This window comes from Ursus maritimus, unplaced genomic scaffold (genome assembly GCF_017311325.1).
Source record: "Ursus maritimus isolate PB19 unplaced genomic scaffold, ASM1731132v1 scaffold_5, whole genome shotgun sequence".
NCBI classification, from domain to species: Eukaryota; Metazoa; Chordata; class Mammalia; order Carnivora; family Ursidae; genus Ursus; species Ursus maritimus.
In genome coordinates, this window is record NW_024426663.1 from 88,170,422 (window position 1) to 88,190,786 (window position 20,365).

The window sequence follows — 20,365 nt, forward strand, 5'->3', positions numbered from 1 at the left end:
AACTAATACTACACTGTATGTTAACTAACTGGAACTAAAATCAAAACTTAAAAAGCCAAATAACAAAAAATAAAAACAGGAAACTCCTCACTTAAGAAGAAACAACCTATCTACGCAGAGTCCTATGATTTGACTGATGTTTTGCCCACCTCTGAAAAACCACCATAGTCATAAATAAAGGAGTTTCAAGAGGAGGCCCCTGGTGTTGTCTCATTTTTATTTGACATCTCATGACTTAATCTGAAGACTATGTGCTTTGAATTAGTGCTACTGGTCCCCTGAAGTTGTGCGTGAAGCCCAAAGATGGATAAAAGGCAAGTAGAAGAGATTTCCTAAAATAGATGCCTTTAAACTGAAGAAAACCACTTCACATCCAGAGAGCTGGGGATGAGGTCACACTCAAAATCATCACACCCAGCTGTGTTCACTCTACTGTGAAAGTTTGCTCTCCACATCGTCATATACATGTCTAAGAGAAGGACTCCAGAACATCATCTATTACAGCATTCTTCACACTCAGGCTTCCCTGGCCCCCTTCTCTCCCCTCAAGAGCCTCTTCATTGCCCCCTTTACATCCTTGTTCCTCAGAGTGTAGATCAGGGGGTTGACACTGGGAGTGACGATGGTGTAGAAGAGGGTGAGGAACTTGCCTTGGTCTTGGGAGTAGCTATTGGCTGGCTGCAGGTACATATAGATGATGGTCCCATAGAAAAGGGAGACCACCGTTAGGTGGGAAGAGCAGGTGTTTAATGCTTTCTTGCACCCTGCGGCTGACTTGATCCTCAGCACAGCAGCAGCAATCATGCCATAGGAGATGAGGATCAGGGAGAGGGGCACCAGGAGAAGGGCGACACCCAGGGCAAAGGCAAATGCTTCCACCAACATGGTATCTTCACAGGACATTGCAATAAGAGCGGGCATCTCACACAGAAAGTGGTCCACTGTGTGGCGTCCACATCGGGAGAGTTGCATTGTCTGGGGACACATGACAAAGGAGTTTAGAAAGCCACAGAACCAGGACACAGTCACCAACTGCAGGCAGAGACGTGGGTGCATGACCACAGTGTAGTGCAGAGGACGGCAGACGGCCACGTAGCGGTCATAGGACATGACAGCCAGGAGAACACACTCAGTTGAGCCCAACACCATGTAGATATAGAGCTGAGCCACACAGCCATGGTAGGAGATGGTCTTCTCTGGACCCCAAAGGTTCCATAGCAGCTGGGGGACAATGCTCGTTGTAAAGCAGAGGTCCAAGAAAGAAAGGTTCCCAAGAAAGAAGTACATGGGCGTGTGGAGCCTGGCATCCATGATTGACAACAAGATGATGGCAGTGTTGCCCACAAGAGTCAGGATGTAGAAGACCAAGATAAAAGCAAAGAGAATTATCTCTAATTGAGGGCGATCAGAAAAGCCCAGCAAGATGAATGCTTGTTGATAGCTGTCATTGTCTCTTCCCATAGTCTCCACCAGCTGTTATGGAAACACACAAGCAAGTATTGGATAAGACAGCAAACGAAGACTGTACCCAGAACTCTCCAATTTCTGTGCACGGGTCTATGAAGTTTAGAGAGTCATCTGCTCTTCCACACTTCACCAGCATACACTTATTGATACCTATTGTATGCAAAGCAATGTGTCTGATTCTCCTGGAGGGAAGAGGATAAGTTAACTAAGAAGTTACCCTCCTTTGTAATAATTGTAAATAATGAGGAAGAAGGGAGGAAGGAAAAGTTCTCTAAAAGATTTACTAAAAAGCTGAGTATGTTGCAAATTATTCCCAATTGATCAGAGAAGCCCCTATAAAAGAGTTTAGGTTCAGGGACACTGCTGTACCTGAGAGGTGGCTTGGTTTTTTTGTTTTGGTTTTGGTTTTTGGTGGGTTTTTTTGTTTGGTTTGGTTTGGTTTAGTTTGGTTGTTTTCCAAATAACAAGTAAGAATTTTACATGTGACAGATTGAGCAAAATATGTTTCAGGAAGAGAAAGTAGTACTTGCACAGACACAAAGAACCAAATTCGTGGATGACATTCAGGGAGTTCACAGATAAGCATGTCACACAATTCCTTAACAACACATAATTTTATTGAGATTAAACACAATAACATTTGACACTATCAGAAAGAATCGAGATGATAGGCTGTTTTCTGCCTCTGTAAAAGGCACATCTACACACGTGTGTCCTGATATGCAGTTTCTCTCTCCATGCCTTGGCTTTTCCTAGTGCACACTGAAAGGCGGCTAGATCCTCTCATGTCCCCACCCAGACCTCACAGGTCTACAGGACTGGTGACATCAGCACAAGCCCTGAACACTTTCAGCTCTACATGTTTCCCATAGCTCATGGCAAGCGCTTTGCTGGGGTTCAGCCTTATAGCACTAGAGTTCACCAGGCTTGTATCAGCCGTGGAGATGGCTTTCAGAAATGGCTTTGTACAACATGCAAGAAGGAAGCTGTGTGAACAAGAATACAGAAACATTCTGAGGTGTGTGTCTCTGTGTGGCTGCTGTCAGCACCTGTCTAGCCTGACCGTGAAGAATTTACTAATTCTACCCCGCTGGGGCTGCACTCATAAATTCTGCCAGTTCCCAATTACTGCTGGAGGCATAGGACCCCCAGTAAACCCCATGAAGACACAGAAGGGGGCAGAGAATGAGAAGCAGCCAGCCAAGAACCAAAGACGGCGTGACCTCACTGCGTGAGTAGAGTGCTCAATGGGTTCCCATGAGTGGAAGGAGAAACTCAACACAAATTGCTTAGCGACTTGCATCACTGAGGGCCTAACTCAGCGAAATTGCCAAGTTATCACATTTATTTCTTTATAATATATTTATTCTAGGTGACATTTCTCAATATGCTGTACCTTCACTGCAAGATGACCCGATGCTCATTCTCACGTTCAACATCCAGAGGCTGTTCTCTGTGTCACCCCACAAGTATCTCAAGTATAAATTACAGTACTTGTTTTTTTCACGTGCTTTAGCTCATAGCCTTAGTCCGAAAGATGAAATTGCAAGGAACGGAGCTGCTGGAAATGGAGACTGAAAAGGGATAGAGCTATTCCAAAACCTGTCGTTGCTTCGTGAGCACATGACGTTACAAGTCTGCACCAATTTTGACAGCTTTGGCCTAAAGGTCTGAAGCTGGATTGATTTGCTGGGCTTGATTTCTGACGGACTCTGCACCAACACTCCGAGGATAATCTGTTGAATGATATTCTGTGCCCACTGAATGGGACTTCATACGAAGCAGTAGAGCTGGTTTTTTGTCTGTTTCAGGTGCATAGCACATAAGAAAAGCCATCATTCTTTCCACATTTACAATAGGTCAGATGTTTCCCAAAGCTTCTGCACCTATAGTTCTGAGCCATCGTCAGAGCATCCCTGCAAGGTGGGCAGGCCAAGCGTCGGGACCTTGGTGTTAGAGAGGTCCATAATGCCAGTCCTACCCATCAGCTAAAAGTTCCCACTCTTCTTCCCTCCCCGTTCTTATTTTAAACTTGTTTTAAAAGTGGTCATTTCCTACTGCTTCTTCCACTGATCTGCACATAAGGGTAACAATAAAGGCCTAACACTAAAATCCATCATTATGAAGAAAAGCTTGCGACCATTCTCAGCATTGCTGGGGAAGCCTTGCAATGCTTGATTGGTCACTGTGCCAAAACAGAGTGACACGGAGGTGTTCTGTTCACTGGGGAAATCAGAAAGGGTGATCTGATGTGTATGCATCAAGGTCAGGGGATGGCTTTGGACTGGCCCAGCTAGGAATAGGGAAGCAAGGAGAATGTACTTTCTCCGTATCTATGGGTAATAGATCCATTTTGCTCCAATTTGGTGCATTCAATCATTTCTGACTTGGATGCAGTAACTGTGTTCCAAACTGGAGTTAATGTGCAAAGTGGCTTTGAGAAAATTTATTCAGGTGCCCTCACAGATATAAACCTTAATAGAACTAGCACACAAGACAATTCTATATCCACATACAAGGGACCGAAGATACAGAAATGAAACTCATCTCTACCGCAAAGCTCCTATCCATGTCCTCACTCTTGTTTTTCCCAGATTCTGTCAGCCCTCCTTACTTCAATTCCAGAGATCAACCAGGAGTTTTCTTGGGCAGAAGGCAGCTAATTCTACTCCTTCTAGTTTCTGGGTCTTCCAGAAGAAATTCCAACGAAAACTCTGATGAGGGATTGAGCACAGAAATAAGGTCTGCCCCATCGAAGTGGTAATGAATCTTTAAGTAGCAGGGCAGGGTTGAATAGCTGACTATGGGCTGAAGCCCTCCAGACCAGCCTGAGGGGGCATCTCCTCGGCAGCTAAGGGGGAAGTGGCAGAGTGCCACATTTCAAACTAGTATGTTTTATGTCACACACATATATGCAGGTACCCTAGGGCTAAGGAGGTGGCAGGTGACCCCCAGGCAGAAAGGGAAGCATACCATTTCTAAGAGCTTTAAGAATTTACATAAGCATCATTTTATTGGTGCATACCAAGGGGATGAAAAGGCAAGTGTAATAGCCTGTCCCCTTGGGAATTTGGAATAGTCTGGGGGCTTGGTGACAGATAACAGCTTGTTTACAAAGCTAGGACATCAGGGACTGCTGTTCTCATCCAGAGGTTGTCCCAGTCCCCCATGTATAAAGGCCTTGGGGAGGCATCATGGAAAGTTCCCAAACAAGGGACTCAGGTTTTCAAGAAGAGAGAACTGATTTCTGGGCTTCATGTAAAAATAAAAGCAGATCAATGGCTTCATTTGCCCCTGGAATCACAAATTTAAAACCATGAAACAGTAGGGAGACAAGCAACCCCAAAGAGTTGAATCTTCACCCTCCAACATGGGGAAGAATGGAGTAAGGGAAAACATGTAGGAAACTCAGGTCGGTCATTGCCATATTGAGATGCTGAGAGACACTTCACTTTTTCTTCTTCTACACCCACTGTATAGTACAGCCTCTAAGTGCATGGCTCCATATTGTGAGGCTGCTGTCCAGCCAATCCAGTCCAGTTCAAGTGACCCAATGATATCTACCCCTCTCCTGTCCACAGTCACCGTGAATATGTCTTACCAGGTGCCAAAGCTGCCTTTTCTTGCCCCGTGCAGACCTCCCAAACACGCTAGAAAAATCCCCAGCTCTCGGCTTATGTTAGTTCCTTGTATCTACTTATAAATAGACTGAGATTCACATAAAATAGATTAACTTTGGGCACCAACAATTTTGATATAGTATAATTGTTCATGAATCTTCTTAATTCCTGTGAAGTCTGCATCTTGGTGTTCAGATACATGTATTTGTGTATTTGTTTTAGTTTGGGTATATATGTGAGATCTTGGCAATTAAGTACTTAACATTCCTATTACAGAATGTAAAATTCTTAAAAGCACAATCCTATGCATACTTAGAATTTACAGGAATTTTAGAAAATTATCTGATCCTTGAACAGTAATAACAATAATGAGACAAAGAAAATCAGAGAGCGGACGGATAACGTGGCCCCTACATTTGGCCCTGACTCTGCTTGTAGGAAGCCACAAAACACGGGCAAGCACTTATAATCTCCAGGCCAGCAATTCCCAAAGTGTAATCGTAGGATCAGCATCATCAGCTAACTTGGGAATTTGTTAGAATTCCAAACTCTTCTTTTTTTCCTATTACATGGGTCTTTGTTTCTTCCAGCTTTACTGAGCTATAACTGACATACAGCATTGTGTAACTTTAAGGTGCACATCGTGATGATTTGACATACACTGTGAGATGATGACCACAATGGGGTTGACTAGTCCCTCCATCATCCCATATAATTAACTTTTTGCACATGTGTGTGGTAAGAAAATTTAAGTCCTACCCTCTTAGCATCGTTAAAGTATACTACGGTTCTGTTAACTATAGTCATTGTGGTCTATATTAGTCTCCAGAACTTACTCATCTTTTAACTGGAAGTTTGGACCCTTTGGCCAATATCCTTTTCCCCTACCCTACCCCCAGCCCCTTGCTGTTTCTATGCCTCTGTGAGTATGGCTTTTTGTTGTTGTTGCTTTTTAGATTCCACATATAATGAGATCATACATTGTTTGTCTTTCTCTGCTTGATTTATTTCATGTTCTCAAGGTCCATTCATGTTGTCATATCGGCAGGATTTCCTTCTTTCTAAAGGCTGTGCAATAATGGAATATTGCATATATATTACATAATGGAATATTATTGGAATGGATATAATATATAATAAATAATACATTATATATAATATGTATTGCAATATATATATACGCCATTCATCCACTGACGGACACTTAGGTTGTTTCCATGTCTTGTCTACTGTGGATAAAGCTGAAATAACCACGACCATGCCGGTTTCTCTTCAAGTTAGTAATTTCATTTCCTTTAGATATACACGCAAATGTGGGATTAATGGAGCATCCGGTAGTTCTATTTTTATCTTTTTTAAACCTGTACACTGTTTTCCGTAGTAACTGAACCAGTCTGCATTCCTGCCAACAGTGCATGACGGTTCCCTTTTCTCCAAGTCCTTGCCAACACTTGTTATCTCTTGTCTCTGCGATTTTAGACATTCTAACAGGTGTGAGGTGGTATCTCATCGTGGTTTTGATTTGCATTTCCCAGATGACTGGTGATGCTGAGCACCTTTTAATGTACCTGTTGGCCATTTGAATGTCTTCTTTGGGAAAATGTCTGTTCAGGCCCTCTGTGCATATTTTATTTATTTATTTTAAAGATTTTATTTATTTATTTGACAGAGAGAGAGACAGCCAGTGAGAGAGGGAACAGAAGCAGGGGGAGTGGAAGTGGAAGAAGCATGCTCCCAGCAGAGGAGCCTGATGCAGGGCTCGATTCCAGAACACCGGAATCACACCCTGGGCAGAAGGCAGACGCCACCCAGGTGCCCCTACGTGCATATTTTAAACAGGTTATTTAGCTTTTTGTTTATTTTTTGGTTTTTGGAGGGTAGAGGGGTATTTTGGGGGGGGTTGCTGTTGAGTTGTATGAATTCCTTATATATTTTGGATATTAATCCCTTATCAGATATATGGTTTGCAAATATTTTTTTTCCATTCTATAGATCACTTTTTCATTTTGCCAATTTGTTCTTTTGCTGTGAAGAGGCTTTTTAGTTTGATGTAGTCCCACTTGTTGATTTTGCCTTTGTTACTTATGCTTTCTTTTTTTTAAAAGATTTTATTTACTTATTTGTGAGAGAGAGCGAGCGAGCACAAGCGGGAGGAGGGGCAGAGGGCGAGGGAGAAGCAGAATCCTCACTGATCAGGGAGCCCAATGCAGGACTCCATCCCAGGACCCTGAGATCATGACCTCAGCTGAAGGCAGACGCTCAACCGACTGAGCCACCCAGGCACCCTTGTGCTTTCAGTGTCATATCCAAAAATATTATTGTCAAGACCAATATCAAGGAGTATTTTTCCAATATTTTCTCATATAAGTTTTATAGTGTTCAGCCTTGCATTTTGTGTCTTTAATCCATTTCAAGCTATTTTTTTTTCTAAATGGTGTAAGTTAGGGATCCAGTTTCATTCTTTTGCATATGATTGCCCATTTTTCCCAACACCATGTATTGAAAAAATTATTTTTTGCCCCCACTGAATATTCTTTACTCCTTTGTCAACTATCAGTTGAATTTGTATGCAAACGTTTGTGTCTGAGCTCTTGATTCTATTCAATTGGTCTATGTTCCTATTTTTATGACAGTGCCAGACCATTTTTATTAATGTAGTTTACAATCAGGAAGTGTGATGCCTCCAGCTTTGTTCCTCTTTCTCAAGATTGCTTTGGCTATTCATGGTCTTTTGTGCTCCCATATAAATTTTAGGATTGTTTGTTCTCTTTGTGCAAAATTCCATTGTGATTCCAATAGGGACTGCATTGAATTTATGGATGGTTTTGGGTAGTATGAACATTTGAACAGTATTAATTCTTCCAGTCCATGAACCATGAAAGATACCATGGGGGTATCTTTTCATTTATTTGTATCTTCTTCAATTTCTTTTATTAAAGTCTTATGGTTTCAGTATAGAGATTTTTCACCTTCTTGGTTACATTTATCCTTCAGTACTTTATTATTGTTAATGCTTTTGCAAATGAGGTTGTTTTATTTATTTTTAAGATATTTTATTGTTAGTATATAGAACTGCAACTGATTTCTGTATTTTGATTTCGTAGCCTGCAACTTCACTGATAAAATTCCAAATTCTTGAGCTGCATTTCAGAGTTGCTGAACCAGAAATTCTGAGTGGGGCCCAACCATCTGTATTTTAATAGACCCTCCAGGTGATGCCCATGCATGTCAAGTTTGAGATCCACTGCTCTATGCCTACATCTCCTTATCCTTAAAGTCCCCTTTAAATGAGTTTGTACCGTTTGAGTAATGATCTAAAGATATTATGTCATAAAGAAAGATTTCAATTGGATCAATTAAACAGATTGTCTTGGGAAATTTTATTATCCATGTTAGATTTCTATGCAGTTTGAACTATAGAGCGTATTTTTATCAACTCTAAGTTCAAAGTTTCCTATTGATGTCTCAGGGGGGATTTTAATATCAGTTAATATAATGAGCTATAAATGCTTCTACTTACTTCCTTTTCTTGACGTGTTCCTGAAGAGAAGAAGATTTTGAAGCAACTCACAAAGAGAATAATCGACATTACCTCATACCTCTACCTGGAAAACCTGGTTAGTTGAGAGGAAAATGTCACAGAAGCCCACTTGCTCAGGATGGAATGTATTTAAGAGAAAAATAATGTGAAACAGCTAAATTGGCCAATAATTTTTGGTTCTTTTGCTGTAAAAGCTTTAGAAAAGGACCAACCGGCGTTTCAATTCCAACTTTGCTTCTCAATAGCTTTATAATTTTGACGGGTTGTCTAACCTCCTCAAGCTTCCTTTTTTTATCAGTAAAATGGGAACATTAATAAACTGTAATTCAAGTGATTGGCGTGATGATGAAATGACAAGATAATTCCATGTAAACTGTTTCTCACAAGGGGCACCTGTGTTGCTCCATCAATTAGCATCCAACTCTTGGTTCCAGCTCAGGTCGTGATCTCAGGGTGCTGAGATCCAGCCCCATATGGGGCTCCACACTCAGTGGGGAGGCTGCTTGAGTTTCCTTCTCTCCCTCTCCTTCTGCCCCCCGCCCCGGTCTCTCAAATAAATAAACAAATCTTAAAGAAAAATAAAATAACACAATAAAATGTTTCTCACAATGCTCACACATAGTGAAAATTCCATAGACATTAGTTATAAATCACTTCTCCACCAGTGTGTAACTTGCCAAGACTTAAATTTTAGACCTCAGACATGTTAGTGGCACCTCAGTATGTTTTAAACACAATCATATAACTGATTACTAATAGTAGGACACCTTCTCCTATACTCACCAACTATTTGTACATCCTCTTTTAAGTATTTTGTCCATTCTTCTATTGGATTGTTACTTTTTTGTTTCCTTATCTATTTGTAGAATATTTTTTTAAAGAGTGAATGTGGGGGTCAGAGGGAAAGGGAGAGAGAGTCTCAGGCACAGTCCATGCTGAAGCACAGAGCCTGATGCAGGGGCTCAATCCCATGACCCTGAGATCACAGCCTGAGCCCAAATCAAGAGTCAGATGCTTAACTGACTGAGCCATCCACTCATCCCATTTGTAGAAATTTTTAATGTGTTCTGGCTATTAGCTCTTTGCCAGTTATGTATAATACAAATATTTTTATCCAATTTGAGGCATTCCTCTTCGCTCTTTCAGCGTTGTCTTTGGATGTAGTCCTTAAACTAGAAAGGCAAAACACCAAAACAATTTTGAAAAAAAGAAAAATAAAAAGGGAAGAATCAGTCTACCTGATATCAAGATTTATTAAAGGTATAGTAACCAAATCTAGGAATTATGAGAGAAGGGATAAACACAGAGATCAATAGGACACAATAGAAAACCCAAAAATAGACTGATACAAATCATGCTTGTCTGATTTTTCACAAAAATGCAAAAAATCAATGGAGGAAAAGTAGCCTTTTCAACAATAGTTGTTGGAACAACTGGACATCCACTGGCAAAAAAAAAAAAATCCATTTAAGTCACACACAGCTTATGCAAAAGCTACGGATCATAAACTCAAATGCAAATGGATCACAAATCATATAGAAAGTTCCTACACTTAATATCAAGAGTACAGTCCATAAAAAATTAATAAATTGGGCTTTATCCAAATTAAAACTTTCATTCAGTAAAAGATCCCATTAAGAGAATGAAAATACAAGCCAGAGACTTGGAGAAAATATTTGCAATATAATACATATCTCGTATCCAGTACACATAAATAACTTGAATACCAACAGTAAAAATACCTAATTAATCCAAATTGGCAAGGCAAAGATAACTGATGTCACCAAGATGGCTGGGTAGGAGAGCCAAATTCAGTCCTCCCACAAATATCAACAACCAGACCACTATCCACAAACAAACACAGCTCTGAGAGAGCTCAGAAGTCCACTTAAGAAGTTTCAGCAACACAGTGGAACAAAAAAATCTTAGAATCACTGAAACCCCCAAAGGTCCCAACTCCTAGTGTAATCACTAAGGTACTAGGGCATTAACCCTCCAACATTAGAATTTTGAGGGGGTGAGGAGGAGACACAAACATGCAGACCATAGCATTGTTTTCATTTTCATTTCCCTAGAGATATTTTTATCCTCTTTTGATTTTCCTTTATCAGATATGTCATTTACAAATATCTTCTTCCATTCTATAGGTTGCCTTTTAGTTTTGTAGATTGTTTCCTTCACTGTGCAGAAGGCTTTTATCTTCATGAAGACTCAATAGTTCATTTTTGCTTTTATTTCCCTTGCCTCTGGAGCTGTGTCTAGTAAGTTGCTATGGCTCAGGTCAAAGAGATTTCTGCCTGGGTTCTCCTCCAGGTTTTTAATGGTTTCCTGTCTCACATTTAGGTCTTTCATCCATTTTGAATTTATTTTCTATTTTAGCCAATGTGTTCCTCCTCAATGCATATGTTGAAGTCCTGTCCCCACAACCTGTTGATATTAAGAGGTGGAGATGTTGGAAGATGTTCGCTTATGAGGGTGGAACCTCCACAAATGAGATTAGGGCCCTCATAAAAGAGAACCTACAGAGCTCCCCCGCCCTTTCCACCACGTGAGGACACAACGAGAAGTCTGCAGCCAGAAAAGGGCCATCAATCAACCATGCTTGTACCCTGCCCTCAGACTTCCAACAGTCAGTAGTGTGAGAAGTAAATGTGTGGTTTATAACTTACCCAGTCTGTGGCATTTTATTACAGCTGCCCAAATGGACTGAGACAGACAACATGCCAAAACTTATGAGATGTAGCAAAAACAGTTCTAAGTTCATAGCAATAAAATATATATATATACACATATATATGTATATATGTATGCATATGTATATATATAAAGTTCTATATTTAAAAAGAAGTTCTCAAATAAACAAAAACTTTATAGTTAATGATACTAGAAAAAGAACTAAACCCCAAGTTACCAGAAAGAAAGGAAATAATAAATATTATAGCAGGAATAAATCAAATAGAGAATAAAAATAATATATTAACTAAGAAAAAAAGACAAAATATGCAAATAAGTAAAATCAGAAATGAAAGCCGATACCTTATAATGGAAGACTCAGAAATTTTAAAAAAGATTATAATACACAATTGTGAACAATTATAAGCCCCCAAAATAGATGACCTAGAAGAAAATAATAAATTCCTAGAAGCACAATCTACCAAGACTGAATCAAGAAGAAATGGAAAGCCTGAATAGATCAGTAATGAAGGAGATGGATTCTGTAATCAAAAACCTCCCAAAAAAGAAAATCCTGGGTGAATACTACCAAATATTCAAAGGACAATTTGCACCAAGTTTTCTTAAACTTTTCCCCAAAACAGAACAGAGAACACTTCCAAACTTATTTTATGAGGCCAGCATCACCCTCATACCAAAAAAAGACATATGAATGGTAAACAGGTAAACAAAAAGATGTTAAACATCACTAATCATCAAAATACAAAGAAAAATCATAATGAGAAATCACCTCACAACTATTCAGATGGCTAGTATAGAAATTACAAGGGATAACACACGTTATCTAGGCTGTGGAGAAAAGAGAATCCTTGTGCAGTGGGTGGGACTCTAACTTGGTAAAGGCACTATAGAAAACACTAAAAAGATAAAAAAAAATGGGCTCTGGACTATAGAGGACAAACTCAAGGTCACAAGAGGGGAAGTGGGTGGGGGGATGGGTTAAATAGGTGATGGGGATTAAGGAGTGCACCTGTTGTGTGTATAGAAGTGTTCAATCACTAAATTCTATACCTGAAACTAATATTACACTGTATGTTAACTAACTGGAATTTAAATAAAAACTTAAAAAAAAAGAAAACAGTATGAAGCTTCCTCAAAAAACTAAAAATATAGCTTTATCCAAATTAAAACTTTCATTCAGTAAAAGATCCCATTAAGAGAATGAAAATACAAGCCAGAGACTTGGAGAAAATATTTGCAATATAATACATATCTCGTATCCAGTACACATAAATAACTTGAATACCAACAGTAAAAATACCTAATTAATCCAAATTGGCAAGGCAAAGATAACTGATGTCACCAAGATGGCTGGGTAGGAGAGCCAAATTCAGTCCTCCCACAAATATCAACAACCAGACCACTATCCACAAACAAACACAGCTCTGAGAGAGCTCAGAAGTCCACTTAAGAAGTTTCAGCAACACAGTGGAACAAAAAAATCTTAGAATCACTGAAACCCCCAAAGGTCCCAACTCCTAGTGTAATCACTAAGGTACTAGGGCATTAACCCTCCAACATTAGAATTTTGAGGGGGTGAGGAGGAGACACAAACATGCAGACCATAGCATTGTTTTCATTTTCATTTCCCTAGAGATATTTTTATCCTCTTTTGATTTTCCTTTATCAGATATGTCATTTACAAATATCTTCTTCCATTCTATAGGTTGCCTTTTAGTTTTGTAGATTGTTTCCTTCACTGTGCAGAAGGCTTTTATCTTCATGAAGACTCAATAGTTCATTTTTGCTTTTATTTCCCTTGCCTCTGGAGCTGTGTCTAGTAAGTTGCTATGGCTCAGGTCAAAGAGATTTCTGCCTGGGTTCTCCTCCAGGTTTTTAATGGTTTCCTGTCTCACATTTAGGTCTTTCATCCATTTTGAATTTATTTTCTATTTTAGCCAATGTGTTCCTCCTCAATGCATATGTTGAAGTCCTGTCCCCACAACCTGTTGATATTAAGAGGTGGAGATGTTGGAAGATGTTCGCTTATGAGGGTGGAACCTCCACAAATGAGATTAGGGCCCTCATAAAAGAGAACCTACAGAGCTCCCCCGCCCTTTCCACCACGTGAGGACACAACGAGAAGTCTGCAGCCAGAAAAGGGCCATCAATCAACCATGCTTGTACCCTGCCCTCAGACTTCCAACAGTCAGTAGTGTGAGAAGTAAATGTGTGGTTTATAACTTACCCAGTCTGTGGCATTTTATTACAGCTGCCCAAATGGACTGAGACAGACAACATGCCAAAACTTATGAGATGTAGCAAAAACAGTTCTAAGTTCATAGCAATAAAATATATATATATACACATATATATGTATATATGTATGCATATGTATATATATAAAGTTCTATATTTAAAAAGAAGTTCTCAAATAAACAAAAACTTTATAGTTAATGATACTAGAAAAAGAACTAAACCCCAAGTTACCAGAAAGAAAGGAAATAATAAATATTATAGCAGGAATAAATCAAATAGAGAATAAAAATAATATATTAACTAAGAAAAAAAGACAAAATATGCAAATAAGTAAAATCAGAAATGAAAGCCGATACCTTATAATGGAAGACTCAGAAATTTTAAAAAAGATTATAATACACAATTGTGAACAATTATAAGCCCCCAAAATAGATGACCTAGAAGAAAATAATAAATTCCTAGAAGCACAATCTACCAAGACTGAATCAAGAAGAAATGGAAAGCCTGAATAGATCAGTAATGAAGGAGATGGATTCTGTAATCAAAAACCTCCCAAAAAAGAAAATCCTGGGTGAATACTACCAAATATTCAAAGGACAATTTGCACCAAGTTTTCTTAAACTTTTCCCCAAAACAGAACAGAGAACACTTCCAAACTTATTTTATGAGGCCAGCATCACCCTCATACCAAAAAAAGACATATGAATGGTAAACAGGTAAACAAAAAGATGTTAAACATCACTAATCATCAAAATACAAAGAAAAATCATAATGAGAAATCACCTCACAACTATTCAGATGGCTAGTATAGAAATTACAAGGGATAACACACGTTATCTAGGCTGTGGAGAAAAGAGAATCCTTGTGCAGTGGGTGGGACTCTAACTTGGTAAAGGCACTATAGAAAACACTAAAAAGATAAAAAAAAATGGGCTCTGGACTATAGAGGACAAACTCAAGGTCACAAGAGGGGAAGTGGGTGGGGGGATGGGTTAAATAGGTGATGGGGATTAAGGAGTGCACCTGTTGTGTGTATAGAAGTGTTCAATCACTAAATTCTATACCTGAAACTAATATTACACTGTATGTTAACTAACTGGAATTTAAATAAAAACTTAAAAAAAAAGAAAACAGTATGAAGCTTCCTCAAAAAACTAAAAATATAACTACCATATGATTCAACAGTTTGACTTTTGAGTACATATCCAAAGAAAACAAGATCATTACCTTGAAGAAATATCTCCAATCCTAGGTTCATTGCAGAATTATTCATGGTAAATAAGGTATAGAAACAACCTAGTGAATAAATGAAGGAAGAAAATGTGATATACACGTACAGTGGAATATTATACAGCCTTAAAATAAAGGCAAATCCTGACAGTTGTAACACCATGGATGAACCTAGGAGATATTATGCCAAGTGAAATAATCCAGACATAGTAAAACAAATACTGCATGATCTCACTTATACGTAGAATCTAAAATAACATATAGAAGCAGAGGTTAGAATGGTGGTTGACAGGGGAGGGGGAGTGAGAAATAGTGAAATGTTGGTCAAAAGGTACAGTTTCAGTTATAAGATGAGTAAGTTCTGGAGATCAAATATTCATCTTGGTGACTACAATTAACAATATTGTCTTGTGAGATCGTGGTGGTACAAGATGTCCCTTGTTTTGTCCCCTATTAATGTCAAAAATCTGGTATTTATGACAAAAGTGCCTGTGTGGGGGCTGTGGGATGTAGCCCCATAGACCAGGGGCCCAGGAGGAGTCTCACCCCTTGTGCATCAGGTAACAGGCAGACAGATCCAGGAATGGGCTGTGTAACTAGGAACCTAGTCAACGCTTTCAGCTGCATCACCTGTGAAACACTGAATTGGACAGATATCCATGGATGAGCGAGATTTTGTAGAATTCCAGGTTTCTAGAGAAATTCCAATACTCCAAGGGGGCAAAAACCATGAGAACTTGAATGCACTCAAATAGGTAAGAGTAACTTTGCAAGTATTACCCCCCACCACCACCTTGGCAGTATAGTGTGAAAAAAGAGGTGGCCAGGGACCCCCCCCCCCACAGGGGGGAAGAGAGAGCAGTGAGCGAATGCCCACTTCACCAGCTCTGTGCAACAATGCTAAAGAAAGGCATCTCTCCCCCACAGTACCCAGATTGTAAAAATGAGGGCTGGGAGGAGACAGATCAGGAGCCAGGCAGGTAAGAATATCAGAGGGCATTAAACCGATGTGTGTCCTGCTGGCTGCATTCTAGGCTTCAGCGGGAAGTCTACCCATAAGCTGCTGGGAAAACCTGCTGGAAAACCTAAGGATTCTTCCCAACTGGTTGAAGGCACCCCTGATGCCCCGAGTGCCAGACCCACACCTCTGCCCACTCTGGGGCCAGCTGCTTGTGCAAGCTTCTGAGAATGGCTGTAAGAGGAAGCTCGGCAAGACAGGAAGTCCATGCAGGAAACAAGCCAGGGTGTGTGAGCAAGGGACAAAACCACAATCTTGCCCTATAGCACCACCTTCAGGAAAACCAAAAAGAAGTTTCCAGCAGCCAGCCTGCTGAGATGGAAGATTGAGAGAAGACATACAAGCTTAAGAATCATGCCACAAAAGGAAGCAGGAAGTGTGGAGCAGGTGTCGCTGTACAAAGTCACAGGAAATCCCAAATATAAGTAGGAACAACAAAATACCTCTCACCTGAAGGCAGCTAGTAAAAATTATAGATGACTGCTACCTCAAATGTGCAAGGAGCAATAGTTCGTTCCAAAGAACTTCTTCTCTGAGAGAACACAAATGGCAGATGACACTGTTGCTGCAGAAGGGGGCCCTGAAGCTCAGGGTCCCTGGAATGGGAGGCCACAGGGGCTTGTGCAGAGGCTTCAGCAGCAGCATCCTGGCCAGCCATGGTTGGGGCTGGGCCGCAGCCACCGAGCTCATGGAGGCAAGGCCAAGGACAAGGAGTGGATCCCATCACCAAGCTGGGCCACCTGGTCAAGGACATGAAGATCAAGTGTCTGGAGGAGATCTCTCTCTTCTCCCTGACCATCAAGGAATCTGAGATCATTGACTTCTTCCTGGGAGCATCTCTCAAGGATGAGATTTGAAAGCAGACCTATGCTGGCCAGTGGACCAGGTTTAAGGCATTTTTTGCCATCAGTGATTATGACGGACATGTTGCTCTTGGTGTCAAGTGCTCCAGGGAAGTAGGCACTGCCATCTGTGGGGCCATCATGCTGGCCAAGCTTTCCAACCTCCCGGTGCCATGAGACTACTAGGGGAAGAAGACTGGCAAGCCCCACACTGTCCCATGCAAGGTGACTGGCTGCTGTGGCTCTGTGCTGGTGTGTCTCATCCCTGCCCCCAGAGACACTGGCATTGTCTCTGCCCCGTGCCCAAGAAGCTCCTGATGATGGCCCATATTGATGACCGCAACACCTCAGCCAGGGGCTGCACTGCCACCCTGGGGGACTTTGCCAGGGCTACTTTTGATGCCATCTCCAAGACCTACATCTATCTCACCCCTGACCTCTGCAAGGAGACAGTGTTCACCAAGTCTCCCTATAGGGAATTCACTGACCATCTTGTGAAGACCCTCTCCAGACTCCATGCAGAGGACCCAGGCTCCAGCTGTGGCCACCACCATAGTTTTATACAAGAAAAATAAAGTGAACTAAAGCTTGTTTAAAAAAAAAACAACCCTCCAAAGAACATGAAGAATCAAGAAAATATAATATCGCCGAAAGTTGATACTAATAATGCAATAACCAAACACAAAAAATAAAGTCCTGCTGGGGAGCCTGGCTGACTCAGTCAGTAGAGAGCATGCAACTCTTGATCTCCGGGTCATGAGTTCAAGCCCCACCTTGGGTGGACAGATTAGTTAAAAATAAATTATGTAAATGTATATATATATACCTGCTTTCTGACCAATAAAGAATTCAAAATAGTTGTATAGTTGTTCAGAGGAAACTCCATGACCTACAAGAAAACACCAACAGATAAGTCAACAAAATCAGGAAAACAATACACAAACTAAAAAGAAATATAATAAAGAGATAGAAATCATTAAAAAAAGAACCAAACAAATTCAGTGAATAAAATGAAGAATGGAATAGAAAGCATCGACAACAGACAACATCAAGTACAAGACAGAATCGGTGGGTTAGAGGACAGAACTTTGAAATAACTGATCATAGGAGGATGAGAAAAAAGAATGAGGAAGAGCAGAGTCTATGTAATCTATGAGATACCATCAAAAGAAAGAATACCAGAATCATTGGAGTTCTCGAAGGAGGAGTGGGAGAAGTGGGCAAAAAGTTTACTTAAAGAAATAGTGGCTGGGTGCCTGGGTGGCTCAGTCTGCTAAGTGTCTGCCTTCAGCTCAGGCCGTGATCCTGGGGTCCTGGGACTGAGTCCTGCCTCGGGCTCCCTACTCCTCAGGGAGCCTGCTTCTCCCTCTGCCTATGCCTCTCTCTCTCTCTGTTTCTCATAAAGAAATAAATAAAAATCTTTTAAAAATAGATAAATAAAAATAAATAGTGGCTGAAAACTTCCCAAGCCTAGAGACAAAATTGGACCTCTAAGCTCATGAAATTATAGATCACCTAATTATTTCATATCAAAACAATCTCATCTTCTCCAAAACACATTTTAATGAAACTGTCAAAAATCAAAGACAAGAAGAGAACGGTAAAGCAAGCCTCAACCTACCATTAGATTTCTCAGCGGGAACAACACAAGGCCAGAGAGAGTGAGACAACAAGTTCAAAGTGTTAGAAGAAAAAAATAATCTAGCATAGAATACTCTGACAAAGTTATCTTTCAGAAGTGAAGAAACAATAAAGGCATTCCCAGAAAGCAAAGGTGAAAGAGTATATTACCATTAGACTTTCCTTATAAGAAATGCTGAAAGGAGTTCTTCAAGCTAAAATGAAAAGAAGTGAATTAGTAACATGAAAACTTACAAAACCCCCATGTAACACATTGGTAAAGGTAAATAAGTTCAGAAAACTTTAATTCTATAATACAAGGATGTGTTAAGCACTTAACTGTATTATAAAGGTTAAAGGAAAAGAGTACTGAAAGTAACTATAGCTACTATAATTTCCTAACAAATACACAATATAAAAAGAGTTAAGTTGTGCCATTAAAAACATAACATAGGAGAGACATACGGAGTTTTTGTTAAAAAAAAAAAATCAAAGTAGCTATCAGCAAATGTTGCATTGTTATATCGTTAAGATATTTTACGTAAGGGACATGGTAACCAAAAAGCAAAAACCCAGAGTGGATTTAGAAAATATAAAGACAGGAAATCAGAGCATACACACCACCACAGACAGTCATCAACCTATAATGGTAAGTGAAGGGAGAGGAAAAAGAATAGAACATAAAAAATAGCCAGAAAGCAATTAAGACGATGACATCAGTAAGTTCTTACATATCAGTAATTATTATACATGCAAAAAAAGTTATTATAAATGCAAATGGATTGAATTCTCCAGTCAAAAGTCACAGAGTGGCTGGATGGATTTTTAAAAGAGCCAAATATATGCTGCCTATAAGACGGTCACTGAGATTTAAGTACACACATCGACTGACAGTCAAGGGATGGAAAACGAACATTCCACGCAAGTGAGAACAAAGTGAACACAGAGGCAGAGCATTACTCGAACCATAAGCCAAAACAGGAACAAAAGACAAGCAAGGTCGTTGTAAAATGTTAAAAGGGACAACTAACCAAGAAGATAACAACAATTGTTAATATATAGGCACCCAACATCAGAGCATCTGAATATATTAAGCAAAATTGAGGGGAAAATAGTCCACAATACAATAATAGTAGGGACTTCAATACCTCAGTCTCCAGACAAAAAATCAACACGGAAACATACATTAAAGCAAGCAGACCCCACAGACCCATACAGAACATTCATCAGCAGCACCAGAACACACATTCTTCTCAAGTGCACACAGAACATCCTCCAGAAAGGACATATAATAGAGCACAAAACAAGTCTTATCGAACGTAAGACTGAAAGCATGCCAAATGCATTTTCTGACCACAATGCTATGAAACTAGAAATCAAACAGAGGAAAGCTGGAAATTTTACAAACTTGGAACTAAACACACTCCTGAACAACCAAGAGGTCAAAGAAGAAATCAGAGAGGAATTTTTTTTAAATCTCCAAACAGGTGAAGATGAAAACACAATATGCCAAAACTTGTGGGACACCGCAAAAGAAGTCGTTAGAAGTTATAGCGATACACGCATATATTAAGATAGGAGAAAGACCTCAAACAAACAGCCTGACTTCACTCCTCAAGGAAAAAGAAGAACAAACTAAGCCCAAAGTTAGCAGAAGAAAGGATATAACACAGATAAGAGCAGAAAGAGAAAAAAAAATAACAGAAAAACAACCTAAAAAACCCAAATGAACACACTAAGATCTGCTTTTGAAAAAGATAAACAAAATTGACAAACCTTTACCTAGACTAAGATAAAAAGGGAAGACTCAGCCCAGAAATTGAATGATCTTAAAATTTGTATGAAACCAGAGAAGACCCCAAATAGCCAAAATGATCTTGAGGAAAAGAACAAAGTTGGAGACGTCACACTCCCTAATTTCAAGCTGTATTACAAACTATAGTTATAATAATAAAAATACTGTGGATTTGGCTTAAAAATAGACACATAAGTCAATGGGGCAGAACACAGCACCCAGAATAAACCCACACATATACAGTCAATTAATTTATGAAAAAAGCCAAAAATATCCAATGCGAAAAGGACAGTCTCAACA

At 39.8% G+C, this 20,365-nt stretch overlaps 1 protein-coding gene and 1 pseudogene across 1 annotated transcript; one reads left to right on the plus strand and one right to left on the minus strand.

Annotated features, from left to right (window-relative positions):
• Positions 1-516: 516 nt before the first annotated feature.
• On the minus strand, positions 517-1,985 carry LOC103682429 (putative olfactory receptor 2W6). Its single transcript, XM_008712036.2, has one exon. It carries the CDS (start codon positions 1,459-1,461, stop codon positions 517-519), a length of 945 nt encoding a protein of 314 aa, XP_008710258.1. The 5' UTR covers positions 1,462-1,985.
• Positions 1,986-16,354: 14,369 nt separating this feature from the next.
• LOC103682423 lies at positions 16,355-17,243 on the plus strand (annotated as a pseudogene).
• The last annotated feature ends 3,122 nt before the right edge of the window (positions 17,244-20,365 follow it).

Coding starts and splice junctions, on each gene's coding strand:
- LOC103682429 (XM_008712036.2), bottom strand. CDS start 1,461: ATGGGAAGAGACAATGACAGCTATCAACAAGCATTCATCTTGCTGGGC.